General features: G+C 45.5%; 1 protein-coding gene across 4 annotated transcripts in view; it reads right to left on the reverse strand.

Moving 5' to 3' along the window:
• Window positions 1-899: 899 nt before the first annotated feature.
• TP63 (tumor protein p63) overlaps window positions 900-27,492 on the reverse strand; it is a 106,238-nt gene continuing 79,645 nt past the window's right edge. For 2 of the 4 annotated variants that reach the window (XM_065844440.2, XM_071812658.1), the window contains 10 exons: window positions 23,235-23,421; window positions 21,420-21,535; window positions 20,992-21,101; window positions 20,580-20,716; window positions 19,457-19,539; window positions 18,379-18,515; window positions 7,229-7,386; window positions 6,110-6,254; window positions 5,168-5,261; window positions 900-3,885 (listed from right to left, as the gene is read on the reverse strand). In XM_065844440.2, the coding sequence (XP_065700512.1) occupies window positions 3,589-3,885; window positions 5,168-5,261; window positions 6,110-6,254; window positions 7,229-7,386; window positions 18,379-18,515; window positions 19,457-19,539; window positions 20,580-20,716; window positions 20,992-21,101; window positions 21,420-21,535; window positions 23,235-23,421 (1,464 nt within the window). In that variant the 3' untranslated portion in view covers window positions 900-3,588. Of the gene's footprint in view, window positions 3,886-5,167; window positions 5,262-6,109; window positions 6,255-7,228; window positions 7,387-13,419; window positions 13,873-18,378; window positions 18,516-19,456; window positions 19,540-20,579; window positions 20,717-20,991; window positions 21,102-21,419; window positions 21,536-23,234; window positions 23,422-27,492 lie in introns of those variants that run through there. The other 2 variants (XM_071812657.1, XM_071812660.1) reach the window with 2 other exon arrangements.

A 27,492-nucleotide genomic window follows, 5' to 3' on the forward strand; every position in this document is an offset into this window, starting at 1 on the left:
AGGTGCAACAGTGAGATCTTGCAGTTGTTATAGTAGCACTTCCCTCTTTGAGGACAACACGCTTTTTAACATCACATTCACGCAGTCCCTGGCTGTCAAAGTGGAACCACAGGAACTGATGCCTCTTGATAACCAGAGACAACTGCTTCTCCAATCCTTCAGCAAAAAGGGAAAGAAACAGTGACCGGAACCAAAGAAACCAGGCAGCCATTCCCAACCCTAATAGTAAATGTAAAACTAACTCCCAAGGGAAGCCTTTTCCTAAGATCTTTGTTATTTTTCAGACTCTCCCTCATTCCTGAGCCCCCTCCCCAATCATAGCCCTGGGAAACTGTAAGAGAGGGAGAGGCATGGGGCCCCATACAAAAAACACTGATGGAGCTGGGCTGTTAACGTGGTGGTCCATGGACAGACTGAAGGTTGTGGCTGATGGAGGCCACTCCACTTTCATAACAGCCACCCCGCTGACTCTGACCTGCTGTTCTTTCAAATCCCTCGGAGAAGAATTGCCACTTCCCAGTGCCTGGCTCAGAAACAGGATAAAGAAACATGATGAAAGGGCAAAAAAAGAGCCACGCAAACAATGCAAAGGCCAGAAGACTTCACAGTTTGGAAAGAGGCTCTTCAGTAGCTGAACCATTCAATCTGCCAGAAAGAAGGGAGATGGATGTAGATGGAGAAGAAGGGAAGCGGATGTGTGATGGCACCTTATAATATACCCTTGTGACATGGATGGTGTGGGGATGAGAAAACTGCACATATGGGCAAAGGTGATGCTAAGCCCCGGCTGCTAAAGAGGAGGAAACAGCAGCAAAGAGACTCCTGCTCATTTCCAAGAAGGTGTACAAGCAAGAAAAGAAACTCTTTGCGAATTCTGTGTCATTTTCAGTTTGGCTTTTATTTTCATCCACTTCAACAACAAGGTGTTCCAAAACACACACAGGTCTTGGTGCAGGCAACACTGTCATTGCTACAAGCATTGGTAGATTCTCAGATCAATTAACCCATATGCTTTGACGTATCAAAACAAAACAAACAAATCACAGCTCTACAGGGGAGGGTAAAAGCTACAGTAGTTCAAACTCACTTGAAGATTCCAGTTATACAGAGGTGGGCTCCATAGTGGTATACAGTGGAAAAAAGGTTTTCACAGCATATATTTTATTCATTAGTGATGCAGCAGAAAAGCTCCATTCTTACGGGTATGTTGAAAAGCAGATACTGAAGTTCTTGCACCCAAACTCTGGACACAGCATTAACCTTTCTAGTCAGAAGCTTCCTAGTCCCTAAAATGACAGTATTTTTACATCAATATTTGTACAATACTGAAGCAGCTCAGAAGGATTACACAATGGAGATGCAAAACCTTGGAGGTGGGAAAGGCACAACCTAATTCATCTCCAGGAATTTACAAAGTACCTGCACTATCACTTTCCCTGCACTAACACTGCCCCGCTGACTTAATTCTTGCATAGAGACAAGAGCAGGATGACTCGCTTCTTTCGTCGCATATAAGAAAAGAAAAAGACATAGTAAGTTTTCCACACTGAGCATGTTAAATACCTTGAAATCTAGGACACTGCTCTTTGAAGTGTTACAAAATAAAATTATAAAACAGGCTTTTGGTAACTGCTCCTTCCCCTCTCAACTGCAAAGTAACACAGGAGTCTCAGTATGAAAAATACAAATATATTTGTCCAGCAATGAGTCATTTGTTACAATGTATACTGTAAGCATTCTGCATAAAAATAATAATAAAAAACCAAAAACAAACAAACAAACAAACAAAAAACAAACGACATTTTATCGTGGTTCTGTCAGATGCGGTAGCCCCAGAAGAAATAAAAATCAGTATGTTATGCTGTAGGAAACAAAAATTACAAATACAAAAAAAGTAGTTATATACACAGTTCAAAGGGCAACCATCTTGCCTTACCATTTAGAGCTATCCAAAAGTGGCTTGCATAGTCACCAAGAGGCAGTATTTGAATGCAACATAGACCTGGCACAACAGACGGAGGAGGATGCTAACAACAATACTCGACTTCAGTGAAACATCTGGCACACAGCAGGGACCAGAAAACAGCCACTGCACTGAAAGGAGATTATTTGGTAGTAGCAAGGTAGGATGACAACTCATTCAAGCTGCTTTTATCATCTTTCCCCAACCAAAAGAAATCAGGCTGTTAAAAACAGCAAGCCAGCTTGAAAGCAGCTGTGCTGAGCCAAGCTCCTCAGTTTACGTTTGTTTTATATACGTTAAGAGTCTCACTACCTTGGCCAATATAAACGTGAAAACACACACTTTGTTAGGTTACTGGTCCACAGGATCACTGGCAGTCGGAAAATGCCTCAGAGCACAGGTGCTGTAGGACCAATAAAGAAAAAGAAGAGAAAAATTGATGGCTCGTGTAAACATGACTTCTTGCAGTAGCAACACTCATATTACCAGGAACTGGTCCTTGTTCAAAGGCAGCTAGAAATTGCTTTTTTTACTCTCCACTTCTAGTTGCTCATCTCTTAGTCTATAGTCACCAGCAACAAACCACGACAGGCTCCAGCCTATTACAGATATATCTAAAGATGGTTCTACTTTACTTGGCAGGAAACCAATCTAGCATAGTCTAAATAAAAGATTGCCGGGGTTTAGGATAGCTGAAGCCCTACAAATCAGTGTGTAGCTCTCAGCTGGTCCTGTGTTCAACTAGAGGGCAAGGCAGGCAAATCCTTATGCTAAACTAACCAGGTTGCGTATGCGGCAAAGCCTAATTTGCTCACTTAAATGTCAGCAGTAGTACAGAACGGCTAAAGTTTGGGTGGGGGACAGAAGTAAAGAGTACCTGTTATATTTGTGTTGATATCCTGAAACAAGCCAACCAGGACATACACATGAATGTAAATTCAAAAAGAGAAGAGACAGCAGGTGTGGGTTTGGTTTTTTTCCCAAAAGAAGGCGAGCGAAAAGGACAAAGTGGTGGCCATAAGCACTGGCCTGCCCAGCAAAGTGCATGTGCTGTCTCCACTGAGAATATTACACATGAACAAAGAGCTTAGCTCCGTGAGAAGAGGCTGTTTAAGTGCAACGTTCGGCAGACCAATTCCCATTTATTTTTCGGATGAACTGCCAGTTCAGAGTGTGGTGGCTTTAGGGTTTTTGCATTTAGTTTTAGGGTTGTTGGATTTTTTTGTTTGTTTCAGCTTTTAAAAATTCATTTTAACCTTCTCGCTTTGAAAAGCAGGATTCGCTGGATGAGACAAGTTTGAGGTCAGGTCACCCACAAGGCGTATGAGGATTCAACAGTCAAGAAAAGAAGCCCTCTCCCCAAAGGAAAACATATGGTCAATGGCTTTCAAGGAAAAACCACCCGCCTTCCCCCTTTGCTCAGCTCTTCCCCTTGTGAGAGCCGTGGTGGAGGTCGCAGCCCAGGAACATGACCTAGACAGCATCAAGAGCATAACTAGCATGAGTGAGCAAGAAGGCTCCTTCCCACCCTTCGTCCAGGAGTGCGGTACCAAATAGAAAGGAAGACGAACGAAGGGCTAAGCAGTTTGTGGCTGAGGCGGGGTGGAGGGGGTGGTCCGTGTGTCTCACTCCCCTTCCTCCTTGATGCGTTGCTGTTTGTTGCGCCGGGCATCCATGTCGAAGTTGAAGTCGTTCCACTCGTCGCGGGGCGGGAATGAAATGGTCTGCCGGAGCGTGAAGCGGACCGCGTCGATGACCCGCTCCCCCCGGGTCTCGCTGGAGCCCACGCTGACGGTGGAGGCGCCGCTGGGGGTGCGCAGGAGGTGGGGAGGGGAGGAGAAGTCATGGAGCTGCCGGTGGTCCAGGATGCCCTTCCAGATGGCATGGCGGAACTGCTCCGGGATCTTGAGGCTCACCAGATCCTGCAAGGTAAGGTAGAGGTCTTAACAGGGCGATCCCTGAGCAGGCTGGGCTCCAGGATTAGAAGCAGCCTCTGGGCCACTCTGCAAATGCCTATTAACCAACAAAACTGCTAAAATCCAGGTGGCCAGGATGCACTGTAGAAGACTAATCCTGAAGGTGGTGGTTCACTGCTAAACAAGCACATGTAGCCATGAGGCAGCAAGGACTAATGACACAAGGTCTGTTTTGAAGTGACACAAAGCACACATTCATGCATAAGATATGGTGACCTAAAGCTAGATGTTTAACTGGACTGCAAGGCCTCCAAGACAACCTGAGGGAGAGTTGCTGGTTGTCTATGGTGGGGGATGCTGGGCTGCAGAAATTCAACGACTTCAAAAACTTCCATGTTTATTTCAAAGCCTGCAAAAGGATTTTAGAATTCAAGCCTGAGCTCCAGTGTAGAGTCTGACTCTACAGGAACTGCCTTAATTACTTGAACATAATCAAAATTTAAGGACCAACATATAACCTTGGAAAACTTGGACTTTGAGGCCTCATCATCTCTGGTGCAGTACCTGAGGGTAGCATTACCTAAACTCTGGGAAATGTGATATCAGCTTCTGAAGAAAACAGCAACCAGCTTTGGTTAATTTGGGTCAGCTTTTCTAATTAGAGAAGCAGCAGCAGGAAGGCAGCCCATGCTGGGAAGCAGAAACACCACAGCCTTGCAGAGTCTCGGGGCAAAAAATATGGGACAGCCAGCTCTGAAGAGAGCAATGGCACAGGAGAGGAAGCAGCAACCCCGCAGCAAAAGCCATGCAAGAGGAAGAGAAAAAAAAAAAGAAAAAAAAAGAGAAAGAAAACAAAACCACACCAGGGCTGAGATGGCAGTGGCAAGGGAAGATTGTTAAGGTAAGGCCAGAAAACAGAAGCAGGGAGGGGAAAAAATGCAGACAATTTCTGGACAGCCTACTCGTCTGCAGGCAAGTGAGGTGTTTCAGAGCTGTGTAAACTGAAACCAAGCCTTGCAGAATTAACAGGCATGTGGGCTGGGGCCATTTCGGGGGCTAAAACAGAGAGCAGTGGGGAGGGGGGGACACTTTTCCTCTGTGCCAGGCAAAGCCATTACAACTCTGGCCCTGAGTCCAGCCTCTCTTCATCTCACAGTAAGTCTTCCCCATGTACAACAGCCTTAAATAAAACTAATCATATAAAAAAATATACTGAGCCTGGATTTCTGACCCATTCCTAAACCAGGGCCAAGAGTGCAAATGAAGGAAACAGTGAGGAGTTACTTACATCCATGGAGTAATGCTCAATCTGATAGATGGTGGTCAGCCCCTGGGTCGTGAAATAATCCACACAGGATGAGCAGCCCAACCTCGCTAAGAAGCTGCAGAGGAGGAAGGAAGGAAGGAGAGAGAAAAAAGGATCACCCTGGCTGCAACAGCCCAAACCACAGAAAAACCAAACACTCAGCCAACTTGCAGCAACAGGAGACAAAGCTTTTTCACCCTTGGCTTGACCTTCTCCAAGACATTCCAGGCCAGCAAGCCACACTGCTGCCACATCAAACAAATCAGGGAGTCCTTCAGCTCAGCGCCTAGCAGACAACCCTTATGGTAGCACCTTGCCTTGGTCAACAGCCAGTGCTGCACGGCCTGGATCTTGGGGCAGGAAGGCTCCAGGGACCGTCCTGCCAGGTCACTGCACCCAGAAGGTGGCTGACCCCATGGCAGCCTGCACGGATAGAGGGTTTCAGCAAGGCGCTGGGTCTGGGGCTCAGACACATCACACAAAGTACTTAAAATCAGCACATTCCTCCCTAAGTGTAAAGGATTCCTCCTCATGGGCAGCATCTTTCAACCTGTGTGACCTCATGGAAGGGCAGAGGGGCTTCTGAGCCCAGCCATGGCTTGTTGAATGGCCAAAGGGAAAAAAAAATAACAAAACAACAGTTTGCAAGTCCGCTTGGTGCCCTTAGTTCCACCAGTCCAACAGATGCTGTGTCCTTCAACTTTCTTGCAGTCCTAATGTCCCTGTTTCTCTCAGGTGCTCAGAGGTGGGGTTTGAGGCTTGGTGCCCAGAGGGTGCCAGCCCCAGGGCTGCCAAGACTCACTGGGATCCATTGCTCCAGGAGAACAGGGCAAGGGACCCAGCAGGACCCTTCAAGGCTCCTGATGTGAGGCCTCTGCTCCCTGTGTGTGGGAAACGTGTGCCAGGCAGCCTGATCCCGCTCACCTGACGATGCTGCAGTCTGTGGGGTACGGAGGAGGGGGGGTGCAGTGGGACGTTGAAGGCATGGAGAGGGGAGGAGGCAGCGCCTGCGTGGGGCTGAGGCCATTCATGTCGCCGGTCATGGCCATATGGGTGCCCATCATGGGAACTGGAGGAGAGAAGAAGGAGGAGCACATCGTTACCCAGGCGTCCCTGGACCACCACTTCGTCCCCAGCATGGCACCGAGGGGCAGCACTCACAGCCAAAGCAGCCTAAAATCCCCTGCAAAGCCCCACACAGAGCAAGCTGACGGGGAGCTTCAGGCAGGGCCACAATGACCACACAAGGATCAGATGACAGACGGTCCTTCAGGTGCTCTTCGCTCGCCAGAGCAACTGTCAGCAGTGTCACCGCCACCACGTCACTGTCCCTTACAAACAGGCTTGGTAGAAACCTAAGGAAGCTGTAGGCATCTCAACTTTCTCTGCTGCAGGAGAGGAGCGGGACAGAGCCAGCGGAGTAACCCAATACGGAAGCCAAACAGCTTTGTTTTCAGAGACACCACCTAAAGGGGATCAGCAACAGGTGTGGGCAAGAGCCCAGTGCTTTTGAAATTTAGGAAAAAAAAGTGTGTATATATATATATATATATATATATATATATATATATATATATATATAAACACACAACAAAGTCAGCCCCCAGAACCATGTCTGTCATCCTGGATTTACAGGGCTGTTGGACACTCTTAAGCAGCCAGGAGGAAGCAGGTTACAGAGCTGCGAAAAACAGATATCTCCTTCGGAACTGAGAAGTGTCTTAATTGAACTTAGGGGAAAATAGTTTGCCAATGTTTGCATCTCCTCTGCTGGGAAAGAAAGAAACAACAAGTCTTGGAAGACAATGCAGCCAGACAGATCTGAAGTGAGAAGTAGCTCTGTGCACCCCTGTGAGGCTCAGAGAAGGATGCTGAAGCTCGGAGAAAGCAGGTGACTCGCCTTGTGGCACAGCAGCAAGCAATATATGGCTGTGCTGTAGGATCCCCAGACTAACACTAGCCACTTGGGAATGCCAAGTCTCCTTCCCTAGATTAGTGGGGTGCACACACAGAGCAGGAGAAGAAGGAGTGAGGGTTTCTTACTGTTGGTTCCCATGCCGTCAGGGATGGTGGTTGGGGTCAGGGCATTGCGCTGCTGGGGGTTAATTAGCTGGCTGACCGAGGGCAGCTTGTTCATGCTGTTCATTTTGCTGAGCGGTGGAGAGTTGGAGCCATAGGATGACTGTGACTGCATGGAGGTCCTGCAAACCAAGGAGATGTTAGGATAGGAATCACAGTGGTTGATTGTTAAGAGGAAGCATCCAAGGGTCTATGTTTCTTGTTTGTGGCAATGGTGAGCTACTGCTAGTGAAATCATTGACATCATGGGAGCATCACAGATGAAGATCATTGGAGAGAGAGAGTCAACAGGAAATAAGTTTCCCAGATATTCTGGGTCTTTAAGAAACACATGTTGAAATACCAACAAAGGGGAGCTTCACTTTCAGTTCAAATTTTTTTATTTAAGGAAAAATTTCTGCAGAAGTTTTTCAGCTGAAAAGCACATATGCAAAGCCAGCAAACAGCTGCCAAAACTCCAAAATAGTATTTTTAAGTTAAAATCTCCTTGTGGTCAGAGGCTTTTTTTGTAAGAACAAGAGCTAAGGAAACCATCTCAAATCATCTTAACTGCCCCTAAAACCTGACTGCAGAAACAATTTTCAGATTGAGTCACACTTATTACCTTGGTTTCTCCAAATTTCCTAGTTATTCACATAATCAGGTTGTTATTAAGTGTGTCTATAACAGCCAGAGGCTCTTTGCTCAAGACAGACTCCATACACCTTAAGGACCACTACTGAGATGGTCAGAGCTGCCTGGGATGCCGACGCACAGGCTTCTGCTTGTGTTCAGGAGAACTTGGTACTCAAACCCCGCAGGCTGCTTGCAAAGAGTATCAGATTATTATTACCACTTGACAACAGCTCTAGCTTTCCTCAAGTCCAGACAGCCCCAAACTCTATCCAACATTTCCATGAACTGGGCCAGAGAAGCTTTCTGGCGAGCTCCCTGTCCCCAGCCCCGGGGGTCCCAGCTGCAATCCCACCTCGTAAGCAATCCGGAGCGCAAAGAACAGACAGCTTCTGAACGACAGCCCAGTTCACTGATCAAGTTACAGCTGCGGCATCCCATCTGGAGTGGGGTCTTATTTAGGATATGCAGAAAATGATCATTAAAGCGGGCCCAACAGCGCAATTGGCAGAGCATTGCCATGCCACAAGGGAACGGGTTTTTCTTTCTCTGACACCAAGGGCATGTGCAAGACTGGGCAAAGGTTCTGGGGAAGCAGGCACACTTCCCAAACACGACATACCCTCCCAAGTCATGCTCACCCCACAGACCAGAGGTCACTCAGCTCGCCGCAGAGCCCAGCACTCACTCGGCCACATCATGGTGACCCCGCAGTGAATGTGCAAAGGCACATTCCCATCTCATTTCCCATTGGGAAACTTGTTCATCTGGGTATAACTGGTTACACCAACTCCTGGGAACTGGTTTTCCTTCTATGCAAAGAGAATAATTATTACTTCAAATAAGCAAAGCGTAAAGGAAAGAAAAGGCTTATTCCTAGATAATTTATTAAAACCTTCAGCACTCAAGGTCAAGTTTCATGCAATTACATTGTCTCTAGCTTCCTGCACTTTTAAGACTTTCAGTGTTGGGTGGAGAAAACATCTATGCTAACAGGCTAGAGTATCTAAGGCCCTGAAGAAATGTTACCTAATTACACAATTACAGGAGGTACAGAAGGGTGTGAACTGTCCTTTGGCAGTGAAGATGCAGGACAAGATCCAGCAAACTTCATAGACTCAAGGAAGTGGAAAGCACAAGAAGCTTCACAAATTAATATTAACGATGGCAGCAACTCCCAAGGGGAAGTGAAACCGAGCCATGAAGTTCAGATCCAACTTTTCAAGGTTAAGGTAATGATTCAGATCTGAGGTTTCAGTTCACCAATTATAAAAGTTGAGGCCAGCCATGAAATTCAAGTCAGGTTGACACCACCCTTAACTGGATTTAGGACCAAAATGAATATTTCTGCTTTATGGGTTCAGGCACCTATCATAACTGAGCTTCAGCCAAAATGAATACACACCTGACTAGTCTCTTAGGGCAAAATCCACATGACATGCAACTGAGGAGGTCACCACATACACAATGAAATTCCAAATCAAACCAGCAAAGACTTTCTAAAAAAGATGTAGTTGCATTGTCTAAGCTCAGCACAGTTTTTATTCAGAGGGCTCATGACTAGAACCTTTTTATTGTTTTTTTTATCTCTTGCCCTCTCCACCATTAACAGTGACCTCAGCGAAGCTAGTTAGGAATCTATAAAATACTTTCGGGATAAAGAAAAAAGAGTAGCAAGCAAGCACAAGCTAACCCAAGGCACCCTGCACTATATAAAACAAATGCATACTGTAACATAGCTTAAGGAATCCATTCTTATCTCATTCATACTCATAAGAATCAAGATTAAGACAATCAAGCTCAAGTGAATTAAAAAGGAAACAAAAGCATTTTTTCTTCATACCCATACTCATTTCAACTAAACTACTCCATCACATGAGCAGACATGTACAAGGTCTAGAGAAAGCCACCTAGCCAAAGAAAAGTCCCAAGATCAACCAAGATGCAAAATTTTATTGAAAATTAATGTCACACATCAATATAACAACAGCCTCAGAAACACAATAAAATGGTTTTGGTATTAAACACACAGGCTATACGGTGTTTGAGTATTCATTTAAAATATATTGCTTTTTTCTCACTTTTTTTTTTTAACAGGCATTATAAGAATGTCATGCACAGTGATTTTCATTAAAATTATACTTACTATGTCTCAAGAAAGATTAGAAGTAGGAGCATTAACATTTCTTTGATATCAATGCCAATGAAATGCATTTTAATATCAAGGTATAAGGACTTCAATTAAGAGTCTATTATACTTCTTGGAACAGTCTGATATGAAAGGCACTGAGTCACATTCTGCAACTGATTCTTCTCTGTTCAAGAGGCTTTGTAATTATTTAGCCAATGACATTTACAGTTCTGCAAGCTCATATGAGGGCAATCACTTCTTATGCTTCAAGGCATATACTGATCATCTCAAGAGGTCAGGAAGGAACCTCCTTCTCCCACATATGAAGCACAGTTCAGTTCACAGGTTACCTTGTATAATTATGTGCTTTCCCAGCTCACTGGATATCAGCCTGTCACCAGAGGTAGGAAACTGCTTGGATAGACCAATTACCTGATTCAGTAGGCCAGTCCTAGAGTCCTCATTCACATTGAATGATCACACTGTCATTTAAGCCCCCTTAATGTATATGATATGAAAAACCATTAAGTGCAAGAAGAGGGCAGCTCAGGCTCAGAGAGTTTAAGATATCAGCTGAGCCCCGTGCCAATATTTTGCTATCCCTGAAGAGCTGGAGCTAGTCACAACGCAGAGAAACCCAAGTGGAATCAAAGCTGCCCAGTTCTGTGCCTGCCTTTTCTTGCAGTACCTGAAGCAAGTGCAGCAAGGGTTACATCCCAATTTCACACATGGTCATGATGCCCATTAGCAATGTTTTTTCAAGTAAGGTTGCCCACTGGGGTGCATAACACTGGGATGTCACTGCTGTAGTCTAGTGATGGCTCACAAGTGACACAGATGATGCTCAGTTGCACTCATCCACTTTGAAGGCACATGAAGCAAGACACTAAAGAGCAGAGAGGCACCTTTGCTGTCCACATCTCAAACACCTGCTATTCTAAAGCAAGCAATAGTGCATCTTTTCAACCATACAAGTGGTTTGTAGACTTGGTAACTAACTGGTAGCATGGAAAGGAGGAGCCCTGATGATCACCAGACAGACAGCAACTACAGCACAGTGACAAGGGTGGTGATAATGACTCCCCTTAGATTTCAGGTATGGGAATTTCCCAAGGCAGGCAGTGGGTGCAATCTGCTCTCCAGGGAATGCAGCTACAGTAAATCAATTAGTTGACATAGACTAATGTGACCTGACTGATAAGGCCCAATTAGTCCACTTGGTTATTCCTCAAAAGGAAAAGGCTTACTTTTCTGAAGTCTTAGAGATGTCAAAGAAGCAAACAAAAGACAGCTGGGAAAAAGCTTTCTTCTTTTATCTGTAGAGGACAGACTACTAAGCAACTCCACTTGCTTCTAGCTCCAGGTTATTTGATTAAAAACAAACAAAAAAAGCACCTTGTAAGATAAAAACCTTGTAGCTAGAGAGCAAATCCAGTCATCATTAAGACCAGTTTCATAATTGTCATCCTCTTATAGGTAAGGAGGACAAATCAGAAAGCCTTTCCAGGGGAAACTGGGTTCCAAATAATTTACATTCTTGTTTGGTGAAAGTCCAAGGTGCTGTATTGCCCATCATGGTACAAGATGTTTCCTAGAGGCCAGACCAGATGATCAACTGGAGCATGAGCTGGAATCTGCTCACGTGGGCTGGTGATGCCTTGCATCTTTTGGTGGGCTGCCTCCTCAAATTTGCTGGTGGATAAGCCCTGAAGCAGCACTCTAGATACAGATTAGCATGTCCCTGTTGCAGTATTTCTGTCTTGCCATCCACAAGCAGACACGAGCAACATCCAGGAATAAACCTTCATTGGAAGGATTGACAGTGCCAAGCATAATCCTATGTCTGGGCTGCATTTACAGTTAGATTCCTACCTCTCACAGGGAAAGGAATAGTATTGCCTTTCTTCTCCCAAATTAAATAGCACGGAGCAAAACTTATCTGTTTTGTGATCTTGAAGCACTCCCTGGAGTTTCCAGGCAAAATAAAAAGGCACTTGACTTGGCTAGCTTTACCCAAGGAACAATGGCAGAACTGCAACTGTATGAAACAGTCGCTGCTTGTGTTTAGTTAGTTATGATTGATATTTAATCACAATTTTGGGGACTCTTCTCCATCAGCCCTCACCCACACTCCTATGGTAGAGCAAGTCTTGCTAAGACAACAAAGTAGATATTCAGAGATGGGATATGGCTCTCAAAGGAGATGTTAGTACGAGTCACCACCTGCTCAGACCACAGCTCTGCTGCTTAGAAGCGGATGACGCGACGTTCAGATCTAAGTCTTCTCCCACTGCATCAGGATTTGTTCCTTGGTGGGTGGCCAGGAGGCACACTCTGCATCTGGGAGGCACCTTCTCTTCAGGCTGTGCGTAACCACAAGTGTGTCAGAGCTAGGTGTGCACCCACCGCAACTAAGTCCAGTATGGACTGTGCTGCAGACACAGAGGTCCCCAACAGCATGGATCCAATCCCAGGCTTAATTTCCCAGGGGCTGCTAAAACTGGGGATCATATATGAGCTCTGCTCCTCAACCACTGCTGATATGGGCAGACACCAGCCACAGGGAACACCATTCCTGCTGTACCTTCAGTAACTTCTTCACATCGGAGGGTTCCTTGGGAGAGATGGCACTGCCTGAAAGTGCGGGTTGAAGGATACTTCTCTACCAGAATTAGGGACTGTTGTTCATGTAAGGATGTTTGAGCACCTCTTGGTGGGGATAGCCACAGCAACCATCACATCCAGCCTCAACCAGCTCCTCCCTCAACCCATCTAGTGCCACAGGATCTGCAATACCAGGAATTCCACGGTGTGTGACTTGCCTGTTGATTGTTCCTCCTTTGTGCTGGTCTGGGCTTAACACTTTGAGATGACGCTTCTGAATGATTCAAATCCACCTTGTCAAGTCCCATACAAACAGCTTTCAGAGGTAGAGTTTGATACAAGCAGCGTGAAGATTTACAAGTCCTTGCTGAGAAATGGCCTCCTGTGCAGGAGCTGCTAAGCCAGGATATACTTTACAGACACAACAAGCAAAAGCAAAGGCCACTGGTTGCAGAGGCCAACAGTGCTGGTGCAAAGTCAAAGTCACCCAGTAGTCCCTACAATTTTTATGTATTTTTAGACCAGAACCTTTGTGATTTGAAACAAGGGAAAACAACTCATTATGCTAGATCAGTAGGCATTTCTACAGGGAAAAAAAAAAAAACCAAAACAAAACAAAACACAAAACCATTATTTCCTAGCAGTGCCAATTCATATAATTATTGCCTCCCTCTGTCCAGCAGTGCAAATACTTCAGCTACTTGTGCTATTACTGCATGACCAGCATTAAAACAGGCCAAATTGACTATCACAGACTGTTTAAACACACCCAACCCTCTTTCTATCCCCGCCCCCCCAGCCCATGAACACATTTTTAACTTAAACAAGACAAGAGGCATTTTAAAATTGAGACCTGCTCAGAGAAACCCCACCGAGTTTCACAAATACAGAAGTAACAGGAAAGAGTATCAACAGGTTACAAAAACAGGAAGAAAAAGTTACACCAAGACAGACAGCATTGTGGTTCCTGACCTCCAGATGCTACGGACTACAGCTAAGAGGTCTGTAGAAGTTCCTGTTGTTTCTGCAAAGTTTGAGTCCCTTCAGGAGATTACCCTCACTATCCACTCTGTTGCTATCAGGCTGTGTATTTGCCCCACTGTTCCTAGTCCTGCCAGCTGGGCAAAGTGACCCCAGCAGCTCAGTTTATGGATATATTGATGGGTTTGGGGGGCTGGAATGTTTTAGGATGGCATCGGTCTGTTTGGGAGGGTCTCTCCTTGAGTCCGTGAGTTCACTCCTGAAGCAGGCCGAAAGGAGACTGTAGAGAAGGAACCAGAGAAAAGAAAAAGATGAATGTAAAGGACCCTTCACCAGCCACCAAGAGAGAAACAGTCACCTTCTACCTTCATGATCACAGTACGGACTTTGAAGGAGGGAAAGAGCAGATGTCTCAAGCACCTACAGTGAGGGTATGTGACATCGAGATTTAGACAGCTGGAAAGCCCCACGTACAAGCAAGTGCTTGGCAAGGAAGAGAAAAGCACTACTTGATAGGGAAATCTGATTTCTGTGTCCTGGTCTCATGGGTACAAATGGTGCCCCAATACTGCTTCCAGCGACAAATACAGGAGGAAAAAAATTCACTCAGCCAAAGGGGAAAAGGAGAGAAGCAGTTTCCACTGAGCTCACTTCAAACTTCAATTACTTAAAAACCAGAAGCTGGTGCTAGGGAGAGCAGATGATGCCTACTGTGGAAGGGCTGTATTGATGATGTCTCAACTCCTCCCCTTTTCAAAGCCAGGGGGACCCTCTGCACTAAAGCTGAGGGGTCCCTGAGGCTGCCAGCTGATGTGGAAGGTACTCAGAGCCAGCAAAGCAAATACAGCACCTTCATATACCTAATCTCACCCTTTTTCTTGCTGATTTTTATCTTGGCAGTTCTCTATCCGAGTGCCTGGAGTTCGCCACACGTGCAAGCACAGCACTACAAAACCAAAGCAAATCACGCAAAAATCCACTATGAGCTTCTACACGGAAAATGAGAATAACCAGGTGGAGGTATGAAGAATACCTTCCCTGCCAGCCTCCTCCCTGTGACAACAAGCACAAGGCTCCTTGTAGCTCCCACCTCAGCTGGAGCACTCCAGGCATCGGATAGCTTGGCTCTGTCATACCTCACTTGTGAGGTTAATTCCTTCTCATTTGGATAACGAACTATGCTCTTCACTAGTTGAAAGGCAGCCAGTGGGCTGGTAGCTGAAGCCCTGCTGATATATTGCAGCAAACCTTTCATAGGATCCACCTGGATATGAGAGTCCTCTTCTTGGTAGCCATTAGAAGACTTTGTGAAAACCCTTCAATCATGGGAGTTGGACTTCATGATCCTTAGGGGTTCCTTCCAATTTGAAATATTCTATGATTCAATGCTATGGCCAATTGGAATAAAGACTGTTCTGAAAACAGTGTGCAACAGGTTGGAACCCACCACAGGAAATCTGGCTGAATGTGAAAAAGTGTTTTCCAGTGAAACCCTTTAAGACTGTAAAGATACTCCTTGGGATTACCAATGGTAAACATATTTCACAGCAGAGTACTGAATAAATCTTCCCTCCCCAGCCACCACTGGTATCTCTGGCAGACGGGATCTTCCAGCAAACCCATGTTTTAAACAAGCGGTGGCAGACCATGAAAAGGAGACTTCTAAATAAATGTGTGTGCTGCTGTTCTAACATGGGCCCTGGGATGTGGCACTGGAAAAGGAAGAATAGAAACTTCAGCAACAGAACAGCTTCCCACCTATGATCATGAAGGTATTTGGCGTAACAGCATATAAGAGAAAACCATGCACAAAGCAGCAAACAGAGAGAGGAGATGAGACAGAGAAAGATTGACAATCTGGCACAATGTGGAGCATTACAGTATTTTGGTCATCTTGTGGGACACAAAGCTTTCCATTATCACCAGATTTATCTTTTTTTTATTCCAGAACAGTAAGATGATTGCGTCTGCTCACCTGCCAAATGCAATGCTGGTCTGTGTATGCACTGGAGCAACTATACAGTTTTCCAAAATGACAGATTTATATTTTTAAAACTAACGTTCACCATGATTATGTCATCCTTGCTTTTCCTACTTGTCAAAAAAGATGAAGCTTTCCATGTCATAGGAATGAAAGGGAAACTTCTTCCCACATACCTAGATAGCTTTTCTTTGTCAACCATGGCTCAGAAAAGTCAACTGAAAAATCAAGTAATTCCTCCATCAAGGCTTGACTGTGGAGCATATGTGGATGCAGCTCCATTTTGAGAATAAAGAGCCAAAGGCAACTCGCAAACATCCCAGCCCCACAGAGCCCTGCTGGGACCTACATCTTCCAACACATTTGAACTTGGTTACTGCATATACACTTTTATAGCTCTCATTTTTAACATATGCTTCAAATGAAAACAGACCAAGACCGAGTTTTAAAAGTATATCCCTACTTATAAAATGAAAGGCATTTTCTTATAAAGCCATAACAGCCTCACAAAGGGGTCACCATGCTGCTGAGTTTGGCCGGCCTGACAAGGAAGCAGTGGCAGGACATCTCCCAACAACCTGCTCACGTGCAAGGTTGCTCTTACCCAAACCAGGTCTTCTGTCCCCGTTCTCACATCAACACCTGAAGCTCCTTTACAATTCTTTTTTTGGGGTACAGTTGCATCTATGAGTCTTTTCAGCCTAAATGCCCCTTTTCCCTGGACACATACCTTCATAAAAAAAGAACTTGACTGCACCTAAGAAGCTATTGCTTGGACATGCATTTCAGCACAGAGGACCCTGCTTGATGGCAGGCTGTCAGCAGAGACAACTGTAGCAGCTCTGGACAAATACTGTAAGTTATTTTTTCTCCCCACTATTGGCATCCTTAAAAGCTCTTAATCTTTCTCCCCAGTATCTGAGCACACTCAGCAGCTGAGAAAAAACAGTATATAACTGGACAAGTGCCAGGAGACATGCCATTTCATTAAATTAAATGGCCAGACTCATACATGCTGGTCTTAAAAGTAATACAAATACCAATCTCAGTTGCCCAGAACCCATCCTATTGATATAGCAAGACTGAAAACAGTAATTATGGCAAAGCAACTGTCAGCACCAAATGAAAGCTGTCATCTCCTGCCATCCATTTCTGCTTACAAAACCATTTCTCATCTGAAATGGCTGTAGTTCAAGCAGAGCTTTGAAGACATGCAGCTGAGTGCAAAAAGGTTGCAATGCCTAGCAGCTAGTAAATACAAGGTATAGTATACACAAACAGTGTAGATGACTGATAGAAGTAAATAGTAATAATAATGAGAATTTTAAGTTTCTCAAAAAAGAGTCCAGAGCCCCTGGATACTTGAACCATTTTGGCACAAGGCTTTTTTTTGTTTTTTCACACCTCCACAAGACTCCAGCTGACGCTAAAAAACACACAGGTTGAAATGTGAACACGTGCAGAGATCTGGCAGAAAGCCATGGTATTGCAGCAGCCCTGAGACAAGGCCAAGGCACCAAAACAAATCCCTTACAGGCTCAAGTGGGACTTATGTGGTGCCTTGGCCCCGTGCTAACCTCTGCAGAGGAATGAGTTATACCCGCAGCCTCCTGACGCGTGAGCTTACCCACAAGAACGCGTGAGATCCTGAGCACTACCGCTGGCAGCTACCTACAGCTCGGGTGACTATTTTGTGTCACCCAATACAGCAGGTGAAGCAATGCCTGTGAATGACACTGCCTACGGTCTGTCTGGGAAGTCATCCTCTGACCCTGTAACTGCAAAGCTTCAGGAACAGAGGGGCAAATGGAAACCAGACACTTATTTGGCCCTTCTTTTCATCTTCCTGCCACTTATGCCACCTGAAGTGACCTTGCTGCAGCCCTGCCAGCCAACTTCAGATAGGGATTGTGTCTGCCTGGATGGAAATTTTCTCATGTGCAATGTGGAGACACTTATCCACGACAAATTAGTTTTAAAGAAATGCTTTTAAAGCTTTCTTTGAAGCTCCCCTGGTCACAAAGCGATTCCTTCATGCTTCATCATTGCTCCTGACTTTCAGCTCCCCATTTTATAGCTGAGGGACCTGAAGTATTTACATCCTACTGAGACACCAGCCCTCCAACAGTACCATAGATGCTCAGCAGTAGAGTCCAAGCACTCAGCTGAGCTGGTACTCTCAGTCTCAGCTTTGCATGCTCTTGACAAGATGGACAGCCTGGAGAAGACATGTAGATGGCTCCACCTTCACTGCCATTCCCACAAAGCAGATGAAAGAAGAGCGCACCCACCCTGTGCTCCCCAGCTCAGGTACACACATGTAGTGGGTTTCTGTCTGCAGGCTGTTCAACAGCACTGCCTGGCTGTGCCTTGGGCTCTACTGGAAGTCAGAAATGAGGCTCTGAGCCTGTCCTCCTTCACCCTCTGAGGCCAAAAGGTGAATTGTATGGGATAAGAGACTAGAAGGGGATCTTGCAAACAGTCAGGACTTGCACTTGGGGAAGGAGCGCTGCTTTGTGCCATAAAATCTGCATCTCAAACTCAGACTCGCTCAGGTTCTGTACAGAAACTTGGCTGTGGCCAAACTCCTGGCACTGATTTCTACCAGCTCTGACCAGAAGGTTAACAAGAAGCTTTTCTGTTGGAAAGGGTTTTTCCAACCAACACAGTACTCTGCAAGCACTTGGCCCTCAGTTGAGCACCACATCCCTACAAACAACTGTGCAGAGCCTTCTGTGTCTCTCTCCTCTCCCTCTTCCCCACCGCTGTCACTGCACAGGTCACTGCGAGCACACCCGTACTCACTGCTTCTGGAGCAAGTGCTGGTGCTGCTGCTGTTGCTGCTGCCGGTAGGTCTCGATTGTGTGCTGGGGAAGGTACTGCATTAGTTCCAGGGACTCTTTGATCTTCAGCAGCATTTCATATGTCTCCCGTCCCCTCACCTGCATCGTAAGAAAAACAAAAGAGGGAAAAAAGAAAGCCTTAAAGGATTGCATCTATAGTGTCAGCAACCTTAGCAAGTTTTAGATAAAGTCATGTAAACAACCAGAGTAGGATGCAAATACTGTGCTTATACTCCATGCATACACAATAGAACAAATAAGCCTTGTGCTACAGGTACAGCAGATAAGGTTGAAGAGCAATAATCTGACGCTGCAGGTTAATGAACATCTTGGGGCTGTCATCTTGTTCAATGTAAATGTCTGCTCACAAAAAGCAATTTGCTGATCCAGTCTGTTAGGCAGAATATGCCTTCACTTGCCTCAGATATAAACAGATCTGGTGGTAACTATTACATGCCTTGTGGAAAAAAAGAGTACTTGAATTTGAGTGTTGGGTTTGGTTCTCCCTTCTCCTCTAAGAAGGCCATAGCTTGTGATTTATCCAACTAAATGTGGCTCATGGGGAGGAAGTTAAATGACCAATTACAGATACTTCTTGCCCTTTCTGATCCTACCTTAACACAGTGTATTGCACCTCTATTAATCCACGAGGATGGTAATACATATAAAAGCCACAAAACATCCATCTTTGTCAATAGAAAACACTCATTGTCTCCAGAGAAAGCTCAAGCACCACAGACCCAGAAATGGCAGAGAAGGAAACCCAGTTTGGTCTCCAAGACAATGTTTCTGCCAGGACAGAGACATCACTTGGGATATTCTCATTTGCCTTGCACAAGTCACTTCCAGTAAGCAGTTAACGGGATTTTTCTTTGGTTTGGAATATGTATTTAGAATAGGTAGCTCTGTGGACTGAAAAAAAAAATAAAAAATACTCCCATCCCATCCCCATCCTCAGTTCTCTCTGAGGTTTAGGTGAGCAGTTGACTTGCCTCAAAACACTGAGGAGGATACTAAAGGCAAAGATAGAGAGAACTCACCGGCAAGTATAAGAGCTCATCATCTGGGGAACGTCTCTTTTTGATGGATGTCATCTGTATGCCGTGAGTTCCTTGTCGAAAAGCTGGAAGAGAAACCCCAAAAGGATCCCATTTAAAAAAAAAAAATAATTAAAAAGAAAAAGGAAGAAGAAAGAAGATTTTAAAAGGGAGATACAAAATAGACATGACACAAAGTGCACGGCCAGCTCAGATCTGCAGTGCTGTGAAAGGGTCTCTGCCTGAACCCCTGCAGAACTGTGCTTGCAGCTCCTGGCTCCATAAGGCGGACATGACTTTGCAGATGTTGGGTGACCATACCGCTTGGGGAAACAGCCAAGGAGTGCTGCACATTCGGCAAAACCCCAGCAAGCTGTACCTAGAACAAGCACTGGCTCTTCCCAGGAACGACTGTGAGCTTTGGTATTGAAGTGCTCACGAACTGTTGGCGGATCAGTGATCCATGAAGGCAAGACAACAGGCAGGGAGCACACAGAATTCACTGAAAAAAATGAAGCCCTCCTCCAATCTGCCTCCTGTCAAAACCTGTTGCCTTGCTGTTCAGTGCAGTGACATCACTGAGCATATGTGCTAAAGCAAAGCTGAGTTTCCACATCTTGCATGTCTGATGAGTGCACTGCACTCTTTAGAGCGCAGAGAGAGGCCAGAGCAGCTCTGATGCACAACAGGGTTTGTGTGAAGGCTTAATCTAGTCTAATCTCTGTGGCTGGAGACACATGCCACATCATGAAACACTGGCTAGAAGAAGCAGAGAATGACAGCACAGTCCTAAACAAGCAATAAATGTACAAAAAGTGGTTACAGAGTCCCAGCCTTTTGCCTTGAGGGTGGCAAATAAACATCCCCTCCAGCCACAGCTGGCAGGGCTGACCCTTGCACAAGCAGCAGTGCAAGAGAACGCGCAAACCCAGTTTATTAAATACTGTTTTGTGAACATCAGCTGATTTTTCAGGTTGATTGACCCTGGGACAACAGACTTGTAATGCCCTCGTTCCTCCAAGCCCATGCACAGCACCACTCCATCCCCACAGCACAAGTGCTGGGGTGACACCTGCACCCAGTGACAGCACGATTTGCAATCTGCCCAGCTCTGCCAGCTACTTACGGCGCTTCGTACCATCACCATTCTTTGTGCTGTCGGAGACTTGCTGCTTGCGGATGCTGTCCTCATCTGCTTTGCGATCTCTGCCTGGGCAAGCACAAATGCGGGCTTCAAAACATCGGCGGCCCAAGACTTGCCCACTGGGAAGAGAGGTGAGAGGAAAAGTCAGCTGGCAGCTCAGATGTGGGCCAGTGTCTTTCAGCTTCCCACCAGACTAGGCACATACAGACCCAAACCTCCCATTTCTCAATCAGAATGTCCCAGGTTTTGGGCAACTCCCACCTGCCAAGATTTGAAAAATATCTTATGGCTCCTTGCATGTGGAATCCTAAGGGCATGCAATGCTGCCATGAGCAGAATAGCAGCCAGAAGGCCATCTCTCAAGTAAGAGCTACACTCATGATGAACCACTTACTCTCTAGTTTCCAGTGTCACAATGATGAGGATTGGGCGACGGTTCATCCCTCCCACGCAGCTACTGTTACACATGAAGTTGTACAAGACTGTCGTGAACTCAGTACCAACCTGGATGAGACAAAGGGCATGAGCAGATGAGGTGGTGGATGGAAAGCTCTGCTTTTTCCAGGCTCTCCTCTTGTAGTCCCACAATCATATTACCATGAAATAGGCCCCACCACAAGGCTTCCTTAAAAGAAATTAAGAACTCCTTCTCCCAAGGCATAAAGAGGATGTTTAAAAGCTGATTTCTGGCAAAGAAGAAGGAGGAATTCATTGTGATGAAGATGAGGAAAGCACAAGATCCCAAGTCCTTCGACTAGCGTTGCAACTCCCGCAGCATCCCTTTGTGTGCTGTGTTGCCATCACCCTGAGCTCACAACGTACCTGAGGCGGCTCATAGGGGACCAGCACACTCTGCCTCCCGGTGATGGGGTCTTCGACATACTGGGCATGGCTGTTCCCTTCTACCCTGATCAGGTGGCTGGGAGGTGCTATCTGCCCTGCGAGAGTAAGTACGCAAAAAATGAGACACCGTCCAGTGAAGGAAGCTGAGGCGCAGGGCAGTGAGACCTTCCACCAAGGGAAAACCCTGCACCTGGCCCCAGACATCTACCAGAGCACATATGAGCCTCCCACCATCCCTTCCCAAGGTCCCCACTGCCAGATATCAAAGGCAACACAGGCTTTCTCAAGCTGGACACCTGAACATGGGCTCCCAAGATCCTGGGCTGCTCAAGCTCAAGTGTCAACTGAATGGCAGCTCCGAGCCAGCTGTGGGTAGATGTCTTCAAGCAGATAACTCCACATGGGTTTTCACACCAGCTGAAAGCCTTTCTTTTCCTCCCCACAAAGCAAATCCCTTCAGGTCTCAGTCCCTACTCTTTTCCCCATCAACTGCTAGCCCTCTTGTGTTCTCTCCCATCAGTCTTGATCCTAAGCAGCTAAAAAAGATTCAAGGAGCAGGAGAAATAGCCATTTAATTAGTGGTCAACTTGAAAAAATCACGCTTGCTTGCAGGAGCAGCAGAAAGGAACACAATCATCCTTGTTTCTAGGCCCCTCTTCAACAATTAAAAAAATAGTCTCCTTCCTGCAAATTCTCTTCAGTGTTTCTACAACATACAACTAAATTCTGAGGAGAAAAGCCTGTTATGGGTTCATCCAAATAATTTGGTTTGCGTTTCAGCTGTTCATTTCTTACTTGAAATAAGAGCATGTTTCTAGATAAATAGTTTTTTTCAGAATAAGCATGTATAGTTTTAGTTTCTCCTTTCTTAAAACTACCACGGAACAAAGTATCAACCCTCAAAAAATGCAGTTCTATCAGAAAAGCACTTTCTAATACGAAAAACTATTTCAAAGGACTGTCTCACTCTGCTCTGATTTTACACTCCCAAGTCCTTGCTTATTTTTGGGCTTGTCTAGCTGGCTGCATTGTAACCAGCAAAGGGATCCAGGCCCCTAAGACATCCCGCTAACTGACACCAGCCGTGTTTTTTTACAGTAGGAGATAAATAATGCACGTAGAATAAAACAGATGCGTATGTGAACTTGTATGAACCTAAGCAGCCATGGCAAAACAGAGCCCAACCCATGAGTTTGCAGAAAACCCCAGGACATTTTTTCTAAACAGCTGCTACTTCACTAACATGAGGAGAAGCAAGTTAAAGATTAAAACATGAATACTAAACTGATAGCGTAAAATGTGCAGGAAGGTTGCCTACAGTTGATGCTGGCACTTGGTGTTATCCTGTTAGAGATAAACAGCCCCTCCGTCTTTGAGGCGTGGATTAAGGACTGGAGATGATATTGCATCCTGTTACTAGATCCCTGTCCCAGAGACATGGAAGCTCATTCCTGAGCACAAGAACAGCTGCTTCTCATTGCAGGAGCAAAAGCAGAGCAGGGAGAGGCTGCCAGGAGGGCACTGCCTGCCATGGACACAGACATCCATCCAACCTGGGCAGGCGTGGAAGTTTATTTCAGTACTTTCTTCCCAAGGACATATTTGCACAGGGACAGCTAAAGTATAGTATGAAGCTTCCTGCTAAGCACGGGAAATAAAAAGCTGCAAAAGATGTTGCAGGGGTGTCTGCTTCCAGCCGGTTTGCTGTGAAGCTGCTGCCAAATCCCCACACCCGCTGCTCATCAGTCACGCAGCTTTGAAGAGGGGCTGCCAGCAAAACGCTGCCCTGCTTACCCTCGTTGAACTCGCGGCTCAGCTCATGGTTTGGGCAGCGTTTGACCACTTCGGTGACATGTTCAGCTTTCTTGTAGACTGGCATAGCCCTGATGACGGCTCCCTGAGGCGGCGGGGTCATCACTTTGATCTGGATGGGACACGTCTTGGCGATCTGGCAGTACAACTTTTTCAATTCGGTGGAGTACTGGATGGGGGGAAAAGAGTAAGAGAGAGTCAGGATGTTCAGCAAGAGGCGGAGGTGTGCCAGGAGGATGGAGATGGGTTTGCACACATAGCTGAATGCACCACCTATTGTACGCGCATTGCATTTTTTCACGCAATAGCCACACCTCCAGACAAGCTGCAAAAATCTCCAGACCTTTACCTGTTCTAGAATAGCAGAGTATAACTATGCATCTTAGCTTTCCAAAGGCAAAACTCTTCCAATGAAGACTACTGCTTTTACATGAACAAATACAGTCTTTATTTCTCTTGGGCACACATCCACTCTTCCAAGGGATGCACATTACCCACCTAACAAAACAGACACTATTCTTTTCACAACACCCTGTAATCCTGGAAGCATTAGAAACCACATGCGTAAAGCATTTCATCCTGTTTTGTAATAAACCCTCCTACTTTTGCAGAGGGGGGGAATGAAAACATGAACCTTGAAATTGAAGAGTACTTGAAAGCAAGACCCTGTGTAATTTGAGAGTTGTGCCAAATCTAACGTTTCAGTCATCTTTTAAAAGCATCTCACACCTCTTCTATCATCTATATGTCAACCTCGCTTCTAAACTCCAAGCATTGTGTCCATGAAGGGGAAAATAACAATAATAACAACAATAATAATAATAACAACAACAACAGTAAATAAATGTCAAAGCTCAGAAGAGTTGAACAGCCCAAAGACCAGGTCCAAGAGCTGGCTCCAAAAGGGAGGTTGTGACAGTCCTGGGGTAGGCAATGAACACCTGGAGCAGAACAAGATGCTTCTACTCACTGTGCTAATTTGGAATGTATTAGACTCCCTCTTTTAAGATGTTGCCCACTAAAATGGTAACAGCGGTGCAGCATTTTCCTGAAGTGTGTTCACATCTGGAAACCTTTACTCAGCAAAACATCAAGCCATGGGCTGAAGTAATTGATTTCTGTTCAAAAAACGGTACTGAAACCAGGGCATACGCTTAGCAGGAATGATCACAAGGAAACTCTTATATGGTTCAGTATAGTCTAACCTGAATCCATTTTTCTCCATCAAGGAGACCCTCCAGTCTGCTCTGCTGTACAAGTTTGTTGCAAATTATGGCAGTTTTCATCAGCACCCCACTCCAGAGGCATTCAGTTTTCTCCTGGTGCTCAGACATTCATAAGCACAGAGCTCTCCCAGTAACTCTAACCACGCAACCCACAGGAATTGCTGGCATTTCCGCTCTTCCATCTCTTTGGTTCTTGCAGAGAAAGAAAAGCGAAAGCCCCAAGGTGTTTTTTTTGCCTCAAAGAAATGACTGTAGCAGCCATGGTTGATATAGCCATGGTCCCATCTGTTCAAACAGAGCACTGACAGGCTCATACAGGTCGAGAGCACGACTTGGCCATCCACCCTGCCAGGATGGGAAGAGCTGGTGCATGTATGGGTGGGCGTCAGGCGATGCAGCAACAGAAGGATTAGCTAGCAATATCCAGGGATTATTTGCATTTCAAAGTGTACACCTTGCTAACATAGGAAAAACCAAAGCTGGGAGAGAGACACAGGGTAGGAGAGGGGGATTAGAAATAAGCCAAGCCAGTCCCTTCCTTCCTCACTCAATGCCACCCCGCCATACAGCAGAGAAGATGCTAGAGGTATTTAAACTAAGGAGAAAAAAAAAAATCTTTAAGATGCAAAGACCAAATTGTGCAATGTATTTTATGTGCCTGCAGGCTAGAGATTAAACCCACAAAGGATTTACCCAGCCCGCGGAAATAGGGAACGTGCCAAACAATTACAAAAAAAAGTTGCGAAACAGATCTAGATGGTGATTTATATCGTACATCTTTTAAACCTGAAACTCCTTATTGTTTTTTAATTAAAAAGCAATTTCTTACTGAAGGTAAGAGTGAGCTCACTATGTTGTCTATTCATCTCAAGAGGTAGGAAAAGAATCACTTGTATTTGAAAGAGGAAGAAAATTTAGAAAGTGTTATTTCTTTCAACACATCAGTTTGCTAATAGCATTGTGAAGGTTTCAAGGACATAAAGCCTCAAAAATCTCAAAAAGCCAACTAATCACTTGGATACCTTAACATCATTGAAGTGTAAAGAAATTGGGCATCTAAAGGTGATGGGCTGAAAGAAAAACATAAATATGGAAGTGTGATGGCACAGGGAGGGCACAGCACACACCAGGAGCCAATGTGAGCCATCTGCAGACATCTGGAGAACTGAACAACTGGAAGGAGATACACACACCTTGGTTATGGATCAGCAGTATTCGTGTTGACTGTAATTTTATGTATAATATCTTAAGATGACAGAAGGCTGGGGTTACAAGAAGGAGAAAAAAAATAAAAATCACTGCTTCCAGAAAGACGGGAGAGGTGCCCAACACTGGGATGAGTAGTGAGGCTCCAGGTCAAACAGCATGGCCCCTCTGCCAGCAAAGGGAGTGATGTGCTCCTCATCCATCCTTCAGCACCCCAACTCTCAGACTCCTTTGGCTACAACCAACAAGGAAGGCGTCAGACCTGCAGCTTAAATTCACAGAAAACAAACAGCCAAAGGCTAACAGGTTACGTTGAACAAGCCTGTTCAAAGAAATACATATAGATTTATATATACACACATACATCCCCAACACATAGGGCAGACACAAGACCACCAGGCTCTAACCAACACCTTGAACTTGGCATGTCAGAGAAGGAGGGTGACCAGGAGCCCACCTCTGCTTCAGGACACGGTCAGGGCATGGCCCAGCACAGAGACAGACGACAGCAGGAGGGCTGCGCTGCCTTTTTGTCACCCGATTGCAAGAGGAGGTCAAGCCTCATGGGCACTACACAGGGCTTAGGGTCGTGGCACAGAGCCACGATTTCACATCTACCCCAGGCACAGCCGCCCGTGAGTATGTAATCATTGAGTGGCCGGTCATTTAACACCGGTGTAAATCTGTCCACGGGGTACCTGCTGTCAGACAGTAAGGGGCTTGAGTTTCCCACCCTGCCAACTTTGCTGCAACCGTGGGTAACCTGACGCCCAGTCATCTATTGGTGTAAATAGATGCGAACAACTAGGTCATGGTGGCTTCATACAGAATTGGTGATAATCATTGTGTCCATGGAGCAAAACAGGATATTGTATATAGATTTCAAAGCAAATAAGTATCAGAAAAAAAGCCACAAGGCAGGAGTTGTCTTTGTAAGCAAGGGTTGCCCCTCTTGGCACAGGTGCCTCTCCCCCATAGTCCCCAAACCACCCCACCTTGCAGGAAGTGACAGTCCCCCTGCCCACCATGTTCTTACAGGAACTCTCAAACCCTCACTGTATGAGGGGTAAAAATCACAAGACCAGCAATTCCCAGAAATCTAGAGCATGATCATTAATCAACGCTCTTTTGTTACTTGCTATTGTAGGAAAACTAATTAGGAGCAAAAATGGGAAAATAAGCCTGACTCAATCAACAAACCTGTCCTTTAATAAGATGACAGTAGTTATTATCTAGCAGCAGGAAGAGAGTTGTGCCAACAGCCTAAGGAGTGCAAACACCACTTCTACCAGATGCAGGGACCAAAAAGTTATTTAAAACAAAAGAGCAAAGCCTGGCGACATCTTATCCGCTCGAGAGGGAGAAGAGCGAGCTTTGGCTCAGACTGTTCTTTGGGGTTTGAGTGCTGCATGTCATGCCCAAATAAGCAGACTTCAAGAGATTGCTAAGAAAAACAGTGAATCTAGTTTTTTGCTTAATAATATGTTTTAAAAAGAAAGAAGAAAACATTCCAGTGCCTGCAGCCCTGCCCTCCCCACCTGCCTGTGCAGACATACTGTATTACCCACTCTTGGCACTCTGGCTGGTAATTCAGTATCACAATACACACACGCCAGCTACCATCAGGCAACACCTGTCTGATTTCTCAGCAAGCCCCTTCTCTAGAAAATGTGTCAACAAAGCATTTAAAGGAGAAAACAAAACACTTTTCACCTCCCAAATGGAGAATTTATGCTAGAAATGACAGAAGTATTCTGGAAGGAAGCACTTGGTATTATACAATACAAGCTGCAATAGCTTTTCACTGA

The sequence above is a fragment of the Patagioenas fasciata genome, chromosome 9, assembly GCF_037038585.1.
Source record: "Patagioenas fasciata isolate bPatFas1 chromosome 9, bPatFas1.hap1, whole genome shotgun sequence".
Classification (NCBI taxonomy): domain Eukaryota; kingdom Metazoa; phylum Chordata; class Aves; order Columbiformes; family Columbidae; genus Patagioenas; species Patagioenas fasciata.